The sequence below is a fragment of the Ctenocephalides felis genome, unplaced genomic scaffold, assembly GCF_003426905.1.
Source record: "Ctenocephalides felis isolate EL2017-DRISC unplaced genomic scaffold, ASM342690v1 CF-g0.4_SCAFFOLD_01582, whole genome shotgun sequence".
Taxonomy (NCBI): domain Eukaryota; kingdom Metazoa; phylum Arthropoda; class Insecta; order Siphonaptera; family Pulicidae; genus Ctenocephalides; species Ctenocephalides felis.
The window spans coordinates 1-24,218 of NW_020537736.1; the positions used below are offsets into that span (position 1 = coordinate 1).

Sequence of the window (24,218 nt, forward strand, 5' to 3'; positions counted from 1 at the left end):
GAAAAAAAGGTATTAGGGTTGGAAAACCCTTATTAAAAATAAACTGTTTTTTAAAGTATCATTAAAACATTTTCGTACAATCAATTATTTAATTTAAAATTTCTCAAAATCACAATTTTTTAAAGTTAAAACATATCTAATATTTTTTAAAAGTTTAATTTTGGTACGGGAAGTTGCAGCAACTTACACCACTAGTTTATATTTAAAATACGCCTTATCGTACAGCAAATTAATAGACATTTTCACAGTTTTCACTACCAATGAACAAGCATTGCCATGACATCGCTATGTTATGAGGCAGAATTGCCCCAATAATGATTGAAAAGTAAGTTTTATAATATAAAAAAACTAAAGGAATATATATATATATATATATATATATATATACTAGCTGGCCCGGCAAACGTTGTTTTACCATAAAAAAATTTTTGGTATAAAAACTAACTAATTAACTTGTAGGAAAATATGTAGTGGTATATCAATAAAATTTTATTGATTATTATATATTTTTCAATTTTTCAAAAGTTAAATTTTCAAAGAGATAAAGCTGGGCAACTCTTGATTAAAATTGAATTCTTTTTTAAAGTAAAAAACTAAATTTATGTCAAATTGTTAATAACATAACTTTCGACAAAACTTTGGAAAATGAATAGAATGCTTTTACTGTATATATTCAGCAAATTTTCAAAATAAAATGATTTTATTACTTTACTATAATTGTGTAATTTTTTACCCCTTTATGAAGCAATTTTCTTTATAATGTATACATTACAATTATTTTAACGTTATAATTAACGTTAAATATTTTCATCAACATTTATAACCATTAAAATATAAACAACATTTATAACCATTAAATATAAAAAATATGCATGCATTGTATATGGTCATGAGGAAAACGTTTGACTGTAGATGCAGAAATAATTTCAATTTTTAATACAATTACATATTTCCTTTAATAAATTTAAAAACAAAGTATTTCCTTTATCAATAACGAATAGAATGTAGTAATTCCTTAAACAAATATAAAATTGGATCAAACTTTTTCTCAAGATTAAAAACTTTCAAGTAGTTCTCGAGTAACACTTGCAAATTTAATAATTAAACAGCTTTTAATATTTTTAATTTTGAAGTAAAACTTCTTTAGGCACGACTAGGGAGTAAATCCGTACAAATGCAACGGAAAAAGCGTTACGGCCGAGTCGAGTGCCAATGATCAATTATCATTCATGTATGTATGTTAATTTTAATTACATTTAGTTCTTCAAACACAATTACATGATAAGTAAAATTGTGAAAACAATATTTATTTAGGCGTTGTTTAACATAATTCACTGTGTGAATGAATATTATAGAAATTTATTAATCAGCAATTACTTCATTTCTCTGATGAAGATTCAAGTCATAAATGCTAATTAGAATGACAGACCGATCATGTCGTATTTGAAGTATAACTTTAATTACATTATTGTGTTTAAATACTATACATATTTTTAATGCTATTATAAATATATAACTTATAATTTACCATTATATAAATGTGTATAATGGTTGACACTAATGAATGTGTGCATCACGAGCGTTACGATATTACTAATAAACATTATTCAAAAATGTTATATGATGTATTTATTTTACTTAAATGCCATCTTGTGCAGTTGCAAAAAAGTTTTACTTCAATCGCGTGTGAACCTTACGCGGACTCTTTTTTTGTTTATCATCAGTAATTGATTCATTACATAATAATTAATCATTAGTATTTCTTTAACAAAACAACATTGCAAGTGATACCGTAGAACAAATTGTACACATACATCTTTGCTATTTCATTCATAATAAAAATATTAAGTGTCCAACAATTTAATATATATATATATATATATATATATATATATATATATACATATGTATATATATATATTATATATACATATGTATATATATATATATATATATACATATGTATATGTATATATATATATATATATATATATATATATATATATATATGTGTGTGTGTGTGTAAATGTCCTCATTCACTTCGAGAAATTTATAATTATTTTGTTTATTAGCAAAAAATTAAAAAACCAGTGAAGAAAAAATTTATGATTTTCTATATTAATCTTACATAAACTATTAAATAGACTAACAAAAGAACTTTAATTTGAACCCATTATTATTAAATTTACAACGATATAAGGTTAGAATAAAAATAATAAATAAATTTACCAATATCCACATAAAATTTAAAAAAAAACTGATGATTTAAACTGAAAATTAAATATTAAAAAATAAATTAAAATTTTTAGAAACCTTTAATATTTTTTGAAAATTTCTATTGCAAGTCAATAATTAATTAAAAAACAAATGATAATTAACTATTATTTAATTGATCAGAAAGTAAACGACATTTTAGCAGATGTATGCGTAGCAATTGAATTATTAACAAGTCATTAAATATTTCGCTAAAACATGTACAGACTTTTAAAATATCTTATAAATTTTATAAAATATAAAATAAGGTGACCATATTTTTAACTTCCCGAAGGAGAAGTTTATGTTTTCATCAAAAAATCCGATTCGCTAATTTTATGTTTTCTCGACGTTTCGAGCCATTCTGAATCGAATGAGACCAAATTTGGAAAAAGTATGTGTGTGTGTGTGTGTATGTGTGTGTGTGTATGTGTGTGTGTGTGAACAGATTTTTTGCCGTAAATCGACGTTTTCTCCAAAATGGCTGGACCGATTTCAAAAATTTAAAAGCCATTTGATGTATCTCGATGAGGACTATCGTCTCTGAGTTTTGTGCGGCGATCGGCCAAGCCGTTTCTTTATAAATCGCAGAAAAGTGAAAAAAATTTCGCCCACGTTTTAGCCCGCAATTCTGAATCGATTCTGAAAATTCAAAAACTATTCGATAGATATTGGTTGGGAATCGTGCTGATTAGTTTTTGGTAAAGATCGGCCGAGCCGTTTTCTTGTAATAACGTTTTAAAAAAAAAAAATTCGACGATTCTTATGATTTTTTTTTTGACGGTAGATACCATAGTTTTCTAGGTCATACTAAAATATTACGGCCCTACGACAACTCGTTTAGCTTTAAAAATTCGTCAAAGTTTGCAAAAATTGGTATAGTGTTTTTGACATTTGTCAAAATTAGACTTTTGATCGACGTTTTCTCAGAAGCGCCTGAACCGATTTCAGAAATTTAAAAGCCATTTGATGTATTTCGGTGAGGACTATCGTTTGTCAGTTTTGTGCGACGATCTGCCAAGCCGTTTCTTTGCAATTTGAAAAAAGTGTTAAATTTTCGTCCACATTTAAGCTCATCCTACCGAACCGATTTTAAAAAATCAAAAACTGTTCGAAAGATATTAGTTGGGAATGGTACTGATTAATTTTAGGTGAAAATCTACCGAGCCGTTTTCTTGTAATTAACTGTTGAAAAAAAGTGTTAAATTTTCGTCCACATTTAAGCTCATCCTACCGAACCGATTTTAAAAAATCAAAAACTGTTCGAAAGATATTAGTTGGGAATGGTACTGATTAGTTTTAGGTGAAAATCTACCGAACCGTTTTCTTGTAATGAACTGTTGAAAAAAAAAATTAAGCCGATTTTCATGGAATTTTTTTTGGCTATATACATCATGGTCTTATAGAACTTACTGTAATATTACGGCATTACGACAAGTAGTTTAATTTTAAAAATTCGTCAAACTTTACTAAAATTATTATCGTTTTTTTAAAGTAGGATTGATGAAGTATATTATTTACACTTTTTTTTTGATTAAGTCAATTATTTACACATATCGGGAAGTTCATGTAACTTGCCTCAAAGCTAAATACCAAACCAACTAGTTATATTTTAAATCCTGGGTAAAAACTCATTATAACTGAAACTTGATGATTTATTTCTACTTTTTATATTAAAAATTATATATAGCAAAAATTATTTAATGGAGGACAATATACATTTCATATTTTTCTGAATTAATATATATATATATATATATATATATATATATATATGTATGTATATTAATATGGTAATATCTTGGATTTGTAAATATTTTGTAAAAAAAAACATTTCTTTATTGCGTTTATCGATCACCTGACCAGAATGTTGATATGTTCATCTCGCTGATGTACGAATTGATTCATAACCTTTTTGATAAATATTCCAAAATCATTGTTTGCGGCGATTTTAATATACACTTTGATAAGCAATCGAAACCATCCATTGAATTCAATTTGAATATGCAGTCTTTTGGTTTAACTCGTACTATACATGAACCTACTCGTTTTTCGCATCAATCTTTTTCTTGCATTGATAATTTCTTCACCAATTTAAAAGACTTTGATTCGCGTGTTATAAATACCACTCTTTCAGACCATCGAGGCTTAATATTAAATTTTTGTAATTTTTCAACTTCTAAATCTACCTTTACCTTACACAAACGTTATTTTGATGAATCAAATAAATTGATTTTCAAATGTCTTTTGGAAAAGGAATCATGAACCTTGCTTAACAAGTCCAAAGAGTCAAATGCAATGTTCGACAACTTTATTTCTACATTTTTATTCAATTTCAATCAAGCTTTTCCTCTCATTAAGAAAACCGTTTGTCAAAAATAATACTTCAACTCCTTGGCTAACTAAAGGGTTGAGAATTTCACTTAAAAAATTAGCATTTATTGAGAGATTGTCGGTACATAATGATAAAATGGCTTTTATAATTTATTTTTTGAAATACAGGGCAACTTTAAATGATCTAATCAATTTAGCGAAGATCAAATTCAACGAAAACTTGATTTTTAATTCAGCAAATAAACAGAAAACAATTTGGTCCTTAATTAACTCGGAAATCAACACGAAAACTAAATCTTCACAGATTGATTGTCTTACAATTAACGACGACAAGATTATTGATAAGGTAGTCATATCTAATAAATTTAATCACTTTTTTGTCACCGAAGCGTCTAAATTAACAAGCGCAATCAACTCGATCATCACTAGTTCGACTAAATCTTTATCCGCGCGAAATAATTCTACATTCGTTCTTTATCCTGTAAATTTAGATGAACTAAAGCAAACCTTTCTATCGATAAAAATTAATAGTTCAGCGGGTCCGGATCAGATACCTAGTCTTATTCTTGAAGAATTCTATCCCTTTTTCATTTAAAAAATCTTGCATACTAGATTAACGTCTTTTCTCAATAAATATAATATTTTGTTCAAGAATCAGCATGGTTTCCGAAAGAACCATTCTACTTCCCACTCAATTTATAATTTAGTTCATAACATCATTGACTCCTTCGAAGAAGCCACATATTGTACTGCGATATTTTGCGATCTGTCCAAAGCTTTTGATAGTATTTCTCATCAAAGACTTCTTGACAAATTAGAAAATTTTGGTATTCGCGGACGTTCGCTCAAACTATTTGAATCTTACCTGTCTAATCGAACACAAAGCGTTTACTTAAATCACGATCACGAGCAAATAATTTCGGATAAATTGACAAGTACATTGGGTGTGCCCCAAGGATCAATTTTAGGGCCTCTCCTATTTCTCATATATATTAATGATTTACCTCATTGTATAAATCTTTGTGATTTTATTCTTTTTGCGGATGATACCAGCGTTATCATGATTATTATAAGCTACTATGATTATTATAAAATTACTATTCTTTTAATGTTAACTATGAATAAGCTTGACAAGAGCCTGAAATAATATCTATTATTATTGATTACGGCTTGCTTATGAATAAATAAATAAATAAATATTTATTTACTGTCGACGTTTCGGAACAAGGTACGATCCATCTTCAGGACATCTGTCAAAAAACATGACCTTGATAATATTTAAGCAAACAAAATGTTTAGAAAAGCAAAAGATGGTGGATTTTTTAAATAAAAAAATTAAAACAAAAAAAAAATCTCCAAAAAACAAAAAAAATTAAAAGTGAACAACCCTTATCACGATAGTTATCGATTCTCAATATTAATAAGTAAATATTAAATTATCACTAATTTAATTTTATATCATGAATTTGAAAGAAAGAACAAAATACCCTAATATGCCAGTTACATTAAAAATTGATACATATTTCTGGATATTTCATAAAAAGTTGATATACGATAATAAATTCTAAATTTAATTTGTTTGCTGTATGTATTTGAATCCATCTTAAGGTCGCTTAAAAATAATCTGAATTAATAGTTCAATAGCAAGAAGAAATTTGAAGTAGTTTAAATAACTGGTACACTAATATAGTTAAAACTATATTCGATAAAAATTAGAAAATCTATCAAATACATTATATATATATATATATATATATATATATATATATAGGTATATATATATATATATATATATATATATATCTTATCAGAACGTAATTCTGATTAAAATATATTTAATACGAATAATGCAAATAAGAACCGTATAAAAACCTGAGACAAAAACCTGAATTGAGACAAATATTCACCGGGTCACCTTAATAATACATAGAATTATATATCAAAAGCCTATACATAATTCTAGTAAAGTATTCAACAACTTGCTTTGTATAAGAAATGATTTAGGACTTACATTGATAAAAAATTTCTGCTCGACTGACTGTATCTTCAAAGCTGGATACCACTCACTTAATCACTCGACTCAACTTAGAAACTTATAATTTAATCATATCGATTGAAGAAAGCACAGCATACAAGTCAGTCAGCAAAGCTTTGTTTGGCAAGGCATCAAAGTCTGGAAATAAAGAAACAACCATATAAGTCACATGGATTACATAAATAAATAAATATAAACGCCTGATTTTTATCAATGTACATTCTATTATAAATGATTGAAGTAAACTCCAAATTCTTTGGAAGGAACTCATTAGGAACAAAGTCTGAAAGAAGTTTTTCATCTCATTGAAAAGCATCAAAAGCATTTGAAGCAGCAAAGTCTGGAAAGTCTTCATCGTCTTATGGAAAAGCATCATCAGCATTCAAAGCCTAGAAAAAAAATCATCATAAGCAAACATACATTACATAAATAAATATATTTATGACAAAGTTTAATTAATGTACATTTTAAGCATGTCAATCCAAGCAGGCTCAAATTCTTCAAGGCAGCAGCAAAGTGACTTCAAAGTTCAGCAAACAGCAGCCCATCATTATACAGCATAGTATTTCCAAATCTTCAACTTCTTTTTTCATTTTCTTCAGCTATCATCCTTTCATCTTGAGCAGGAACGTCAGTCCATCTTGTGAAACTCGGTTTCAATACAAGTCAATTTATCTGAAATTGATACACAGCAAACAAACAACAATACATTAATGTACCTTGTATATTGTAATATCTATGCTTTTTAACTATCGTATCAAAAACATACACATTTTTTCTTTCAATATTACATGTCTAAAAGTCATGGATTTTTCACTCAAATCAAACGCGAAAGAAAATTGAGAAAAAATATTTTGGGAAAAAAGTGTTTTTCGCATTTGATTTAAGTGAAAAAGCATGGATATATATATTCATGATTTTTTAACATGAAATATTGATAGGAAAAATGTGTATGTTTTCCACACGTTTGATTTAAGTGAAAAGGCATGGATCCATGATATACAAATTACAGCATTTTCAAACAATTAACACTTTCGGGTCATATACAATACTTTCGACAATCTATACCATTTTTGGAATCCAAATTATTTTATTCAATTTTTTTACTTTTTGCAAAAACTGATTAGAAAAAACAAATTATATATTGTTAATTTTTAAATAATCACTCACTGAAAATTGAATTACTATTGGTAATAGTTTGGAGCCTTATACATGTATAGTTTAATGTATATTGAATTTCTGAAAAAGAATACATATGTTTAGATTTGTTTTGTGAAATGAAATACTTGAAACAACAATTTTAAAAAATAATACAAGTAAGAAAATACATAAAACTGAAAACAATTGAATTCCAATTGATCGAAAAACAATTGATTAATATACACACAGGATTAATATACCACTTTTTCATTGATGAATGTACATAAACTTTTGCACTTTGTACAAATATTACAAGCAAATTTGAGCATATAAATCATTTGAAATAAAGAAAAATTTTAAAAATATTCATCATAATTATAATCATAAAATGTTAATCGTAAATTTATAAAATTGTAATCTTTCTTCAAATAACTTTGTTTGTATCTCATTTACAATTGTTAAATTCCATAGGATCTACATACAGCTTGCTAGTGATAACAAATTGCAATGCGATAGAACAAAACAAAATTGAATACTTGCAAATTATAGAACATCATTTTGAGAACACAATTACATCACATCATATTTATAAAACATCTGCAAAGCACATTAAAATATTCAACACATTCACGCCGTGTTCAGTTTTAACTCATGTTTTTTTATTATATAAAAATATACATGAGTAAATAAATATATACAATAAAAAATAAATATATACATGAGTTTTAACTCATGTTTTTTTATATATATATATAAAAACATGAGTTAAAACTGAACACGGCGTGAATGTGTTGAATATTTTAATGTCAGTATAAAATACACAAATAACTAAAACAAGTCTTTGAACATTCTCACTCTCCTTTCCCTCTTCTCAAAGAAACAACGGGTCTTTGTTTGCTCCAACTCCCTTTGTACATCATTATAATATTCATGCTCAGATGTTTAATATTATTCATCCTTTCTTGCAGTTTGTTGCCTCTACAAGCTGTCGACAGATTGTTTCAAATCAACTTTATCAAACCTATGTTTGTTTGCCTAAACAAACTAGGTAGAGAAAACATTGGCAATGGGGCCTGCGTGAAACTGTGAGAGATCCAAAAGTCCTGGAGGTATTCCAATAATTAGAGGTGGTTCAATGTAATTGAATTGGAAATCTGAATAGGCACGTCACTCTGGACTCTCAGAATCTTCTATAATGGACAAAATTTATTTGTAATCATTATTTTTAAAATGTGATACCACTAGCAACATTAATTAAATAATCAGCTATGGTTATAAATGGTTATTGTAAAGTTATATATTATTCAAAGCACATCAACGTCAATTATCATTGACAATTAATAGAAACTGTGTGATGCTTCAGAATGCAATATTTGATATTCAGTTCTTCAAAGTACTTGATGTTTCAAAGAATAAATTTTCATTATGAAAATGAGTGTAAACCTGATTCAATAAAGAATTTATGTTGAATTACTTATAGTAAACAGTTCAACTAAATTATCTACATTCACTTGAATTGCTGTCTGTACCATTTACAATTTGTTTTTGTGTCCTGCATAACTATACCAATTCATATATTTGATATTTTCTTAGGTTATTGTAAGCAAACAGTCTTTTGCACAAACTTGGTTTTGTAAAATAAACTATAAGAATTTTTTAGTATTTTCAAACTTGATTTATTTAAAGAATATTGGTAATTTTATATGATTAAAAATGATGTTTTATAAACTAGAGAATTTTTTTAATTTATTGAAAAATATAACGAGAATCGTAATTTGAGTATTTAGGTTTTTATTTGAATAAAATGAATCTCACATGCAACAAAACTTACTGAAAGTTGTGACCTTCTAGTTAAATTGTTTATGTTCCTTGAATAAGAATATACATTTGTATATCTAATTACCATTATTGTTATGAATTTATATTTACAGTGAAAGAACTGTCAAACGTTTGACGTATAGGACGGTGGCGGCATCTAACACAGAACCATATGAACCCGGTAGTCACTACGTAGTTCCTCACGAATTGGGAACAATTTTGCATAGAGGCGCTGCATGCAATCTCCTTAAAAACATAGGAATCTTAGTGGATTCATATTGGATTCCTTATACGCAATTATATTTATATGAAGTCGCTGCGTAGTTCCTCACGAATTGGGAACGATTTTGCATAGAGGCGTTGCATGCAATCGCCTTAGAATCATAGGAATATTAGTGGATTCCTTTATACGCAATATATATATATATATATATATATACTCGTATATATATATATATATATATATATAATTATGGACCCGGTTTTGATGAAATATCAATATATAAATTTGTATATCGCTTTATACTATATATGTCTCTCTCTTATTGTGATTTGAAAAAAGCATGAATAGAAGAGTCCATGGATTTTTAAAATTCAAATTAAAATTCACAAATCGATTAAAATATATATTATATTTACAAACGTACCTCTGTTTATAATTAATGCAGTAGATTGCATTTACTGTGGAATTGTAAGATGTCTATTAATCAAATATTATAATTTTCAATAAAAAATTGAATTCCTGAAATAAAAGTTTAAATATTAACTGAAAAGAACAGTTTGTTCACATATAATATTGATATTAATTTTGATAATACAAACTCAACTTAAACTTGATAATACAATATATATATATATATATATATATATATATATAACTAGTATAGTATATAATATATAACTTTAAAATATATAATTTGTTCTATTTGTAATAAACAACGACAGAGATATAATTTCTTATAATTATATGACAGTCGATTTTATTAACTATATTGTTTTTGTTTTTTTAATAATATTGTAAATTGTTTATTAAATGCATAATTTATACTTGTTTATTTATGACACAATATTTTATACTTATGACTTGTAAAATAGTATTTTGAATACATTTTTCATGGATTTGATAATTATGTTTTTTAATAAAATAAATATTTATCTTCATAAGTACAAAAAACAAACTAGTAACATTAACACAGTATCTAACAAAAATAAGTAAAAATTTGTAACTAATATTATATAGACTCATTTGTTTCTTTAACTCTCTCAAAAACCAAGCTTATTATTAAACACACACACATATTCCAAGTTAAAATTTTAGAAATAATTAAGTTACAATTAAAATTGTATGCACATTTCAATTGTCAGAACATGGCACTATTATTATATTATTATTAGCCATTTAAAACTCAATAAGGCACTTGTATTTATATGGAACACCATTAGTTGTATATATATGCTTGTTGTAAACAGTTTAAACATTTCGTAAAAAATCTTCACAAGAAATACTCGACTTGAATGAATAAAAAGTATTGACTTTATTTAAACATATTTAAACAGCAGCATATACAACCAAAAGTAGTTTTTAAATAATTACACTGTCGACTCACTTCTTACAAAGGTACAAAGGCAATTTGCTAAATCATTACAATATTCATGCTCAGATATTTAATCTTGCTTATTCAATATGTTGACTGATTGGTTCAAATCGATTTTATCAATAGGTGTTTTTGTAAACAATCAAGGTGCGTGTGGAGGGTGTGGAGTCTGTGTGAAACTGTAGAGTGCCAAATTAGAGGCAATCGTAAAGCCTGGGTTGGTGTTGGTCGACTGTAAGGTACTGATCTCAAGACATACACAAGATGGTCTAGTGTAGACTGGAAAAATCTGGGTAGGTCATCATTCTGGATTCTTGAAATCTCCTAAATGTAAATAATATTATTGTAGTATTAATAGCAATATTATATTTGGAAAGAACAAGTTCTAAGTATAATTATTAAAATAAGTATGTATTATCTTTGTATATGAAATGCAGCAATCAACAATTAATCAAATTATATTAAATAAAACTGCAATAATGATTTACTTCTATATAAAGTGTACATAAATGTTTCAAAAAGATGCTGGAACAGCTCTTGTAGTTTAATGTGCTTCCTACAATTGGTAGAAATTTGAGATATTTCAGATGCAAAACATCATTACAAAATCTTACGTTTGTTGCTACATTCATGACTTGTAGTGTGTATTTCTATTACACCATTTTTAAGTGAATTTCCACCCAAGTATGAGTAAGTATTTTTTTCTCGGGTTCACACAGACTATCAAAAATACTATAAAAATAAATCTTAGTGAATATACTTTTACAGTCAACATCATTATCAGCGGCTTCTCCTAAAAATTTATATAAGAATTCACATATGTTGAAACATATAACTTGTCTCGATTAAAAGAGTTCTTTTTTTTAAAACCTTTTCATTTATTTTATTTCAATTAAATATTTATTTTAATTTAATAGTTTTTTAAAATTCGTGCTTTGAAATCTGTATAGTAATTGGTGCATTAAAAAACTAAAAATTTTCAAACATTTTGCAGAGCATCGAATTTAGAAGTAATACCATGAGTTAATTTAAATAAGATGCTTGTGCTGTCATCTATTTTTAAAAATTTGTATTTCAATCAAGGTAACGTAAAATCGCTAGACATAGCGATCTATTTATACTTGTTTTCGTTTATCTATGGGCGTCGTTTCTTTCTGAGATTTTTTTTTAAATGTTGGTAAATAGGTTAGGTGTTTTGTTTCTGCCGAATTAGCAGATTTTAGATTCGTGCCAGAATGTCCCTTGCGTAAACACAATACACTGGTAACATCTTTGGATTCTGGGAATTTCTATTTTTATCATTTGACGTATACCTGTCATTTGGCATATTTCGTTGGTTAGGTGCGGTTACGAAATGTATTTTTTAATTCGTCGCACAAATTATATAATATGTTTAAGTTAATAGAGAAATTTGTCATTGAAATTTCTGTTTATTCACAAAAGTGATAATATAAGTCTGAGTCATAAATAAATTTAAAAAATCCACCATCATGATGGCATGCTCCAGAGCCGTGACCCACAAACAATTTATCAGAATATTGCATTTACAAAATTCTATACAAATTGTTCCTATAAGAATGAAAATGAGGTGGAGAAGAGGGATATCCCTGCCTAGTGGGGCACTACTGCCAGAACCTAAAAAAGTGCCATTTGGTTTATTAGGAATAATATGTGTAGTAGTGCCTGGCCTATTCATTGGTGCTGCTATAAGTAAATATATGGCAAATTTTCTTGAAGAAAATGAACTATTTGTCCCATCAGATGATGATGATGATGATGATTGAACCATTTGGAGCACCAGGTATTTGAGGAATGAGAAACACTTGCACACGGAAGGCATTTTTTGTATTATCTACTATAGAGAAAATTTATTTCAGTCACTAAAATGTTCAAATATTTATTAAAGTTATTTATTAAATAGTTTGTCATATACAAATATATTATGTGATATTCCAAGCTAAATTATAAACCTGAATTGGCACTTGTTTTGTGTAAAAGCATTTTTTATAAAGCAGTTATAAATCTTTAAATATAAATAAAATTTTTAAAACTGTACATCTTGACTAGTATCAGGAAGTATTATGAAATGATCTTATCTGTATATTTTGTTGGATACACTCAATTCTTAATTCAACTAGTCATTATAGTAATAACAATAGAATAAATAACATCTTAAAGACTATGTCTACAATATATAGGTACGTACTTTGAATCAAAGTTATTTAAGTTAATCAATCATATATAAGAATATATAGCTGTGAGTTTACTCTGGCGGTCTCTTGTGTTCACCCCAGCCATGAAAACATTTGGTAAACCGTTTGCTTTCTTTATTCTTTAATGTTAAAAATAACTTTCTTGGCTTCTCAGGTTGTTTTACTCTCAAATGTTGTATGTAAACCTATAGAAATTGTGACAATTATATTTAATTATTATTTGTGTTTTGTATAAATAAATCAAATGTTTCAAAAACCATAACTAATATTATAAAAAAGTAATGAAATATATCGAAAGTATAACATATTTGATCACATAATAACATAATGAAATGAATTAACTTCTGAAATGAAGTAAGTTTTTAAGTAAATCTTGGACTTGAACATAATAAATTTTAGCTTGTAGCTATCGTAATTTAGATTCCCTATACTTATTATGCTTGACTTAAATGGTTTTTGAAATGTATCATTTACTTATATAAGAAATTTGTATGTACCTGTGCAGACTTATATGCCAGTTTTATCTCAACTTCACTGCACTTTGCACCAAGCCATAAAAATACTTGCTCTCCATTATCCAAAATCATAATATCATCGTCAGCCAAATCATCCTATAAGATATAGATATTTATATAGCAAATTTGTTTCTATTATGTTAAATGTAAAATTCATGCAAAATTACCTGACAAAAATCAGAACATTTCTCTGAGACTGTAAAATATCCCTTTTCATTAGAACATCTGAAAAGTCTTGTATATTGCATGAATTCAGCATCCTGATCATAAGGCTTCTGCCCACCTAAAGCAACCCAGAAAAAGTTATCTGGTTCCTCTCCTTCATTGAGCACCTATAAATAAGATTAAAATTTGTACCAAAAATGTTATATAAGATAAATATTTATTAAATTATAAACTTTTATGCCAAATTATTATAAAAATTTAAAATTTTTAATAAATCTTGTTGATGCTTTGAAATATTAGATTTAGAATTACCTGTAAACTGACCCAAGGACTATTAAATAAAGACTCGGCTATTTCCTCTGCTAGCCTTGCCTCAGCAGGATCACTTTTAGAACCAATCCAGACATAAACTATACCTGATTCATCGTCAGTATCAAATGGTACATTCAATATATAACTAAAACATATCCAAATAAGCGTTATTAAAAAATATTTATGACCAATAAATGTAAAAAAAAGTAGATTACCAGAAAGCAGAATTTAATAGTGATGCATCAACTTTGATCTGTATGAGTCTCGTGCACAGTGAACTGCCATTTGATCGTAAATGATAAAATTCTACAACTGCTTTTTCAGACTTTGCATTTGTGTTTCCATTGGGTATTGAAGAAACTGCCAATGATTTTCGTCTTCCTTGTTTTATAACAAACTTTCCCTAGAATAAGAAAACATGGATGAGTTGCTTGTGTATTCAACTTCTGAAATTCAATTTGATTCAAAAATGATACCTTATAATCAATAATATATGCAATTAAGCTAAACAAAACACCAAATATCTTAGGTTTACCTTAAAATGTGCCATAAATTTAAGATTTTCCTGTTGTTGGTGTGTTCGAACTACTTCAAGTTGATCACCAAAAAGTGATTTAAATTTCTTTTGTAACCTATAAATCAATATTTAAAATTATTCTAGTAAAGTTCTTTAAATTCTTTAACATAAAAATTCTTTTGGCTTACGTGAATGTGAATGTTAGCCAACCCATGTTTCCAGCATCTCGACCTTGCCAAAAGTAAACAACGCAATGAATACACTGTGGATCATCTTCCTCATCTTGGGAACCTTCTGGAAGGTCTTCTGGCGGTTCCCAGTATCGGCATAAAAAGACATAACAATCGCCGCTATAAAAAATGCCTAAAAAATGATATCAAAATATTTGAATGAAATTATTTAAATTAAAATTTGTAATAAGTAGAGATATATCATACCATGCTCTTCTTCTGGCAATCGCACAAACTTTTTTCCTTCAAGCACAAAAGCTTCCATTGCTTCTAAATCTTCATTCCAGTCCTCTGCTAATTGTTTTGCTTCCTAAAATTGAACAAATTGCACCCATACATATTTCATTAAATAAAAATCTTGTTATATATTTAATATCTTTGGCAAAATGAGCAAAAAATATAATTTTACCGTAGATGACATTATTGGTTGACGTGCAGTAAATAGTGCTCCTAAGTCAGCGCGCGCTTCTTGATTTTTAGCCCATTGTATTAAATTAGCACCTGTACGAGCCACACTTTCAGCAGTTCTTGTGAAGTCTACTGCTATGACTTCATCCCATCCCGTAAATTTAGATTTAAATATCTAAAATAGTGATATTAATGAATATAACGATATAAAACCATGTTATTAATATTAAATTAATGAAATAAACTTGTTAACAAAATTACCTGATTTTCTGTACCTTCTTGCACCCTTGTAACCAGTGCATATGGCGGTCTATCTATCATATTAAATAATTCCTGTGACAATTTTAATGCTGCGGCTCTAACTAATCTAGTTGATTTTTTTCCAAACCTTATAGATATTTATATGTGTTAAATAAAATTAAACTGATTCAAAATTGTAATAATTTCAGTATACTAACCAAACAAATAAGTCTAGGTGGCAATCTAAAATGTAAACATTTTTACTATTAAGTACAGTATGTTCTAATTTATTTTGAGATATTTCGACTTGTGGTAATTCCAGATATCCCATTCCCAATTGTACTTGATAAAGTCTTGGAGGAATAGGTACAAATCCTTCAGGCACATGTTCCTTATAAAAACCGTTGAATTAGCACTAACATAATTAAAAAAATACTTCAATAATTTCAAATAAAACTCACAGTAGGAATATAAGGGCGTTCATCTAAATTCAAAACATCCCAAAATTCAGTACTTTCATCTCCTTGAATTTCTGTTATAATTTCAGCCTTATTCTTTCTTTCATTCTTATTAATTTTTTCGGCCATCAACCGGGCCTTAGATTTTAATGTGCTTTTAGATTTTTTTCCATACCACATGAATATTTTAGTTCCTATGTCTAATACGAACACGTATCTTGGATCTAAAGATTCAGATTTTACAGGCTGAGCTTCAAGATGCACAGATGATCCAGCGGCATGCACTCGATATAGTCTAACAACATAGGTCTGAAAATGATAAACTAGATACACTAAATCTGTAAATAACTATGTGTAAATGGAATTTGCCTTAAAAGGGTATTCTAGTCTAGAGGCATGAAATTTTATGTAATTTTCGAAATACCGTAAAAAATTATTTTTAATTGAACTAGTGGGGTGCATGACATCGTGTCTTAAGGCAAATTGCTGGAACTTCCCGTACCGTAATTAAAAATCTTGGTACCAAACCCAAAAAAAATTACACAAAATGTGTACACATTATTAAAATCTCTAAAAAATATCTGATAATTTGATGTACATATGTCCAATAAACATTTTTGATCGCAAAATGACGTTTTTTTAACTTCCCGTAGGGTAAGTTATTGTAATCGTCCAAAAATCGAAAATGAAAATTTTTACATTTCTTAACGTTTTGAAGGTTTCTGAACATTTTGGCATACCTCAGAAAAAATGGATGTGTGTGTGTGTGTATGTATGTATGGATACAATTTTTCGTCCACGGGCGCACGGATCAACCGATTTGAATGGTTCAAAAAACATTCGATTCCTATTTATAGGGAGATGTGCTGATTAGTTTTTGACAAAGGCAGGTCCAGCAGTTACGGAGATAAAGAGCAAAGAGTGCAGAAAATAGAAATCGAGTTTTTGAGAGAACAAAGCATCCGATTTGAATGATCTAAAAAACATTCAATTAGTAATGATTGGGAGAAGTGGTTATTAGTTTTTGGCAAAGGCAGGCCCAGCCATTTCGAAGATACAGAGCTAAATGTGCAAAAAATGGCAGTTATTGAGAGAACTAAGCGTCCGATTTAAATGATTCAAAGAACTTTCTGCTAGTTTAAACAAAATAATTGATCTTGGACAAAAAAAAATTTTCAAATTTTTTTTTTTAATTTTTTTTTAATTTTTTTAAAAAAAATTTTTTTGTATATCAAAAATAATTCAGATTTTATTTTTAATTCTGACTATATTTCTAATATACTTTAAACAAATAATTTCAACTTTTGAATTCAGTTTATATAATTCTTATAAATATTAGACAATGTTCCAGTGTTTATAATAATCTATTTGAAAACATTTGAACATTCAGTTACGGTACGGAAAGTTCCAGCAACTTGCCTTAAGGCACGATGGCATACATCCCACAAGTTAACTTATTTTTATTGAGGGTCTATAACCGCTGGACCTGCCATCCCAAAAATTTAAGCAGTTTTTCATCTTGTTAATACAAATAAAATGTTTTTTGAATTATTAAAATCGGACGCCCCGTTCTCTCAAAAACCGAGTTACGTTTGTGGCACTTTTTGCCCCGTATCTTCGAAACGGCTAGACCTGCCTATGCCAAAAACTAATCAGCACATCTCCTTATCAACAGCAATCGTATGTTTTTTGAATAATTGAAATCGGTTGAACCGTTTCCCGAATCGTCGACGAAAATTTGTATCCGCACACACCATACATACACATACATCCATTTTTTCTAAGGTATGCCAAAATGTTCAGAAACCTCTGAAAAGTAAAAATATATAAAAATTCTCATTTTCGTTTTTTTGCCATTACTATAACTTGCCCTACGGGAAGTTAATTAATACTAATTATTAAATTATTTTGCTGAATGATGAAACACACCTGGTCTCAAAATGTATGAAACGAATATTTCTTTTCATTTCGAAGTAGTGGCTGTTTTACTCATATCAGTATGTTACAATGTCAAAAAAAACCACAACATATTATATATATATATATATATATATATATATATATATATATATATATATATGTAAATATTAATATCACTAACCATATCTTCTATTGTATAGAAGCCACTGCTAGTACGTCCGCCTTCTATATATGTGATGTCACTATCGAATAATGCCAAAAAGGCATCAGACTCATCTCCTTGCTCTTCTCTAATTGTTCTACATAGAGCTCCCAAATAATTGCGCAAATTCACTGCATGAATCGCAGCACATGCACATTTATCCAACTATAAAATTATTTATTTAAGTTATCACAGCGATAAAAACATACAGAATATATAAAATAATCTTATAATTTATTACCGTAGCTTTTGCACCAATCCAAAAATATATTTCCCAAGACATTTGGCCTAAGTCATCAATAGCAGTTTTTAGAACTATGTAACAATCACCTTCATAAAACTTTCCATGTGCAACTTCATCAATTCTATTTGGTAAAAAATTCTCTATTTCCCAAATAGATAATCCTGGTATTTGGCCAGCTTCGTCGTCAAAAAATTCAGAATAATCTAACGGTGGTTTTTCTAAACTTTCATCCCATCTCTTTGGTCTACAATTAAGAAACCATTACTGAGGTGTATGGCACATACACATTTGATACATTCACGACTGAAAACTTACTTTAAAGACTCTACTTTATAATCTTCACATGTATTATTTTTATCTAATGCAACATCTTTCATTCCCTTAAGGATTTTAGCTTGGTCTTGATCTGCTTCAGTTGATTCATCTGTTCTTTTTCCGCGTCGTAATCTTAATTTTCTAGCTATGGGATCTCGGTTTGTACCTAAATTAATAAATATTTCTTTACAAGATTTATGTGTGATGAAGAATATAACATTTCAAGCCTCTGCATGAAAGACAGACTTTATTAACAAGCATTGAAGAAGCAGTTTTATCATATTTAATTATATCATAATTATATATCAACATATATACACACAAACACACACTCACACACACACACACACAAATATATATATATATATATATATATATATATATATATAATTTTATTTAAAACATTCAAAATATATAAATTATTTAATTATTTTACAAAAAGCAACATCTATGAATTAAAAATTATTGAGTTGGGGTATATTGATTAGCCTATTAAATATTAGATTGAATATATTCCACTTACTATTTTGTGTAACAGGCGTCGGAACATAAGCACCTGCAAGCCTTAATTGATGCTGAAGTGAAAAATCTATATTATAAAATTCAACACCTGAACCTCTTTGAGGATCAAGTGGCTTTGGAGGCATGTGTAAATCTGGATTATTTCTCAAATCAAGTGAATGCAGATCAGTTAAAAGATGTATCGTTTCAGGTAAAGTAATTAGGCAATTACTGCTCAAGTTCAAAGTTTTCAGGGATCCACATCTACAAAAAAAATTTTTATTTAAATGAAAATTTGTCAATATAATTGATATTTGTTTGTATGATATAAAACCTGCACAATCCTTCAGGTATCATTTCCAATTTATTATTTGACGCAGAAAACACTTCTAGTGAACCTAATTTACCAATACCTGATGGAATTCCTTCAAAATCTAATTCATTATCATTGACATATAATCTTCTTAAAAAATTCAATTTGCATAAAGAACTTGGCAAAGCTTTAATTTTATTTCTAGATAAATTAAGGGTTTCAAGCTTTTGCCAAAATTCTATTGAATTAGAAACTTCACTAATTTCATTTTCTGATAAATTTATTCTTTTTAAATTAATCAATGAATATAAAGCATCAGGAATTTTTGGTAAAGAATTTTGTGCCAGATCCAACTCAGACAGATTTGATAAAGAATCTAATTGTGATGGAAAATTATTAAGATTTCTTTGCGTGTTTCTCATGTGCAGTATTTCTAAGCTTTGGAGTGATGGTAGTTGCCTGGAATTAATCAAACAAACAAATGATTCATCAACGTAAGATTTAATGAATCTATATATTCTACAATAATAAACCTATAGTTTGTGGCAATAAAACTATTATAAAAATCATTTCTTAATTAAATTACTTTTATACTTTAATTAAACTACTTTTGCTATATTTCCCAATTAAAGTTTTTTTTTCATGAAGGACACTGATACACTGATGATAATTTTAACTTCTTGCTATAGACAAGCCTTGAGAATTAATCAAAAAGTGAAAAAAAAAATTCAATTACCTTAACTGAAATAGCCCCAAAGGATTATGACTAAGAATTAATGTTTGCAAATTAACCAAACGTCTTGTTTGTGGAGGTAGTGTTTCTAAGAGATTATGAGATAAATCCAAAAATAACAAATCTGTCAGATTGATAAATAATGGTGTAGGAATACTGTCAATTCTGAAAATATAAAATTCATTAGTAAAGATAAATGTTTAGGGAAGTATATATATATATATATAATAGGGTGGTACTTAATATAGACATTTTCGAAATTTATTGCTCCCAGGGGCTTGAATGCTTCCAAATTGATAAAAAAATCTCTAAAAGTTTTAGCTCTTAATATTAACTTTTAGATAGTGAACAATTCAATCAAAGCTTCTTATGGAAAAAGCATGAAAAAAAATTTGAAAATGTTTTTTACAAATGAATGACAAATGAATTGAAAGTGAGCGTCAAATTATTGAAAATTCGACGCTCTACAAAATATATTTTTTATAATATGTTTTGTAGAGCATTGAATTTTGAATAAAACTTATTCATCTTTGAAAATTTTTCCATGCTATTTCCATACAAAACTTTGATTGAATTGCGCACTATCTAAAAGTTAATATTAAGAGCTAAAACTTATAGAGAATTTTTTTTTTATCAATTTGGGAGCATTTGAGCCTTTGCGAGCAAGGAAAATCAAAAATGTCCATATTAAGTATATATTAAGCACTCATTCAGATACTCACTGATTATGGCTTAAATTTAAAACTAATAGTCCTTTTGCTTTGTCTAAACCTTCTGGTATTTCTTTTAATTTATTAAAAGATAAATCTAATGTACTCAATTCATCTAATCGAAACAAATCAACAGGTATACCAGAACTTTTGATATTATTATGACCTATATTTAAACTTCTTAAGCATCTCAATTCTGTTAATTCACCATATAGTTTTTCTAAACAATTTCTTTTCAAGGATAAATGTTCCTGTAAAGGTAAAAAGAATTACATACAACTATTAGCAATTGTTTAATATTATAAACTCACTAATTTTATAAGTTTTCCCATTTCTTCAGGAATTTCTGACAAATTGGTTTTGTCTAATTTTAACCATTGCACTCCAGTCATTAGCTTCATTGCTTGGGGAAATTTACCATCCTATTCAACAAAACAAAATCATAAACAAATAATTAGAATACAATTGAAACTAAAAACCTAGATATAGTTTTTAGGTTATATCAAATGTAACACGTAAAAGAAAATCATTTTGGTGACTCGCAAACATTATTTAAATATCCACTCACACTAAAATCATTATTGGTGAAATCAACGCCCCTAACAAAAGGTAGTACACCCGTATTCGCCATGTTTATTAAATTTTTGAATTTTTTGTTACATTTTCTTCTAATTAAAGTTTCTTAAAAGATGACAGATTGCGAAGTGCAATGGCTGACATTACAATAATGACACAAGTGAAGTCGGCCACACGTACGGTGCGAAGTTATTGGCGATACCACACCTTTCCATCGCAGTTGTTAAAAGAATTTGGAATCTATAATAACAATAAAGAATTAATAATAAAATATTTGCATAACTATTATAGACAATAGGATTTTATAATTCAAAACAAAATAAAACTGTTTATATTCTAGAATAGATCAAGTTTTTGAAATTTAATACCAGTTAAACAATTCATATGAAATAGATAATATTATTAGTAGTAAAAGAAGAAACTTGGCATTTAAAAAATAATTAGATAAATGAAAACAAAAAACTTTTTATACTAGATATTCGTTATATTACTATAAATGGTTTATTCAAATTAAGCGCCATAACACTGTGTCCATAACATTTGAGGCTTAACTATAGTGGTGTATTGCATCGTGCTTTAAGCCAAATTGCTGGAACTTCCCGTACCCTAACGACATGTTCGAGGAATATTAAGTGTTTTCAAACTGATAATTATAAATACTGTAACATTGTCTAATATTTATAAACTGAATTACAAATTTAAAATTATTTGTTTAAAGTATATAAGTAAGTTTTAGAACTTTAGCCAGAATTAAAATTAAAATCTAAATTATCTTTGATATACAAATTATTTTTTTGAAAAAAATTGAGATAAATGTTTTTTTACAAAAGTAATTGTTTTGTCAACACAAGCAGAAAGTTTATTGAATTATTCAAATCGGATGCTTAGTTCTCTCAAAAACTGCCATTTTTTGTACATTTAGTTCTGTATCTTCGAAATGACCGAACATGCCTTTGCCAAAGAGTAATCACCACTTCTCCCAATCATTACAAATTGAATTTTTTTTAATCATTTAAATCGGATTCTGCGTTCTCTCAAAAACTCGATTTCTATTTTCTGCACTCTTTGCTCCGTATCTCCGTAACGGCTGTACCTGCCTTTGCCAATGGAAATATATATGGAAAAATTATATGATTTGCACATGCATCCTGTGCTCACTTAAACTAAACAATGATCATAATATATTTAACGAATTTTTAACAGTATTTACAAATTACATTCAAATCACCCAAAACAAGTGGGTTAAAGTCGTGTAATTTTTTAATTTGCCTCCCCCCTTTAAATTTAAAAATGGATTTTTCTGTGGGGGATGCGCCCACCTTGGGAATTACCAGTCTAGGAGTACAATTTTTTAATCTACTACCAGGTTAAAATAATTGAGTGATCATCAATTCCACAGCACATTCATCGGATTTTTAAAAGATCAAAGTTTCTATGAATATGCATACAAATCTCAAATTGTAGGCCGAAATTGAGACAATAAATTGAATTGAAATATCAGGGTAACTCTTTATATTATATTACGGATTATAGAAAAATTCCAAATTCTGTATGTATTAGTCTGTATATTTATAAATTGCCGTCCCTTCCAGACAGCGGTATAATAATTTTTATATTATATTTTTAAATTTAGAATTTTTAGAATTCAGTAAGTTGCGAGACCAAGAACATTTTGAGAAATACAGCTCGCACAAGTTACTCAAACATTTAATAAAATTTATAGTTTTAGGTCTATTGTCGCACAGTGCACACAATCGTTTAAAAGTGCAGTAATTAATTTTCTATGAAGTGATAACGGCAAATAAAATAGATAAAATTCTTATAGAAAAATAACATTTATAAATTAAATCTTATATACATTCGCATTTCTTATACGCTAACACCTAAATCATAGGTTCGTATTCGTGTATTTTTATAGCCCCTTACGTATGACTATACGTTGCATTCTATACTACACGCCTTACATCTATACCATACGCTATATTTCATCATATACTCTCAAATCCCTACATTGCATACCGAATACACCTAACCTATATCTACTATATATATTCTATTACCTATAATTTGCCTTACACTCTACATTAACCCTACCGAGATTCGAACCCGGGTCCGCCGCGTGGCACGCGACGACCTTAACCACTACACCACTGTAACGCTACAATCAACCGTCTTTTTTCGCGTGTCGTCGCGCCACCTTAGTATTAATTATCTAATTAATTAGAAAATGACCCGCGGAAACAACAGTGCGTCCCATATTATATTATTAATAGGGCTACCGGATAGGGTAGTGGCTAAGGTGCGCGACCGCCACGCGGAAGTCCCGGGTTCAATTCCCGGTATAGGCAATAGATAGGTAGAGATTATACATAGGGCGTAAGGTAAACCTATATAATATGAATTAAAGGTATGTAGGTTATAATAAGTTAATGGCGGTATAGGTATCTCACGGTAGATAATAGATATCTATA

The 24,218-nt window shown here is 28.1% G+C and overlaps 2 protein-coding genes and 1 pseudogene across 2 annotated transcripts; 2 read left to right on the plus strand and 1 right to left on the minus strand.

Annotated features, from left to right (window-relative positions):
- The first annotated feature begins 12,415 nt into the window (after positions 1-12,415).
- Positions 12,416-13,125, plus strand: LOC113372110 (essential MCU regulator, mitochondrial-like). The gene has a single exon (XM_026612440.1). It carries the CDS (start codon positions 12,666-12,668, stop codon positions 12,957-12,959), a length of 294 nt encoding a protein of 97 aa, XP_026468225.1. The 5' UTR covers positions 12,416-12,665; the 3' UTR covers positions 12,960-13,125.
- A 169-nt stretch (positions 13,126-13,294) lies between these two features.
- On the minus strand, positions 13,295-21,870 carry LOC113372109 (protein flightless-1). The gene is made up of 21 exons (XM_026612439.1): positions 21,740-21,870; positions 21,483-21,593; positions 21,184-21,422; positions 20,465-20,626; positions 19,750-20,187; positions 19,438-19,679; positions 18,915-19,080; positions 18,597-18,843; positions 18,335-18,520; positions 16,237-16,542; positions 15,994-16,166; positions 15,797-15,923; positions 15,537-15,710; positions 15,335-15,437; positions 15,086-15,260; positions 14,916-15,012; positions 14,596-14,783; positions 14,381-14,525; positions 14,071-14,235; positions 13,886-13,999; positions 13,295-13,573 (listed from the first exon to the last, which is right to left on the minus strand). Exons 1-21 carry the CDS (start codon positions 21,800-21,802, stop codon positions 13,439-13,441), a joined length of 3,756 nt encoding a protein of 1,251 aa, XP_026468224.1. The 5' UTR covers positions 21,803-21,870; the 3' UTR covers positions 13,295-13,438.
- A 10-nt stretch (positions 21,871-21,880) lies between these two features.
- LOC113372112 overlaps positions 21,881-24,218 on the plus strand; it is a 7,858-nt pseudogene continuing 5,520 nt past the window's right edge.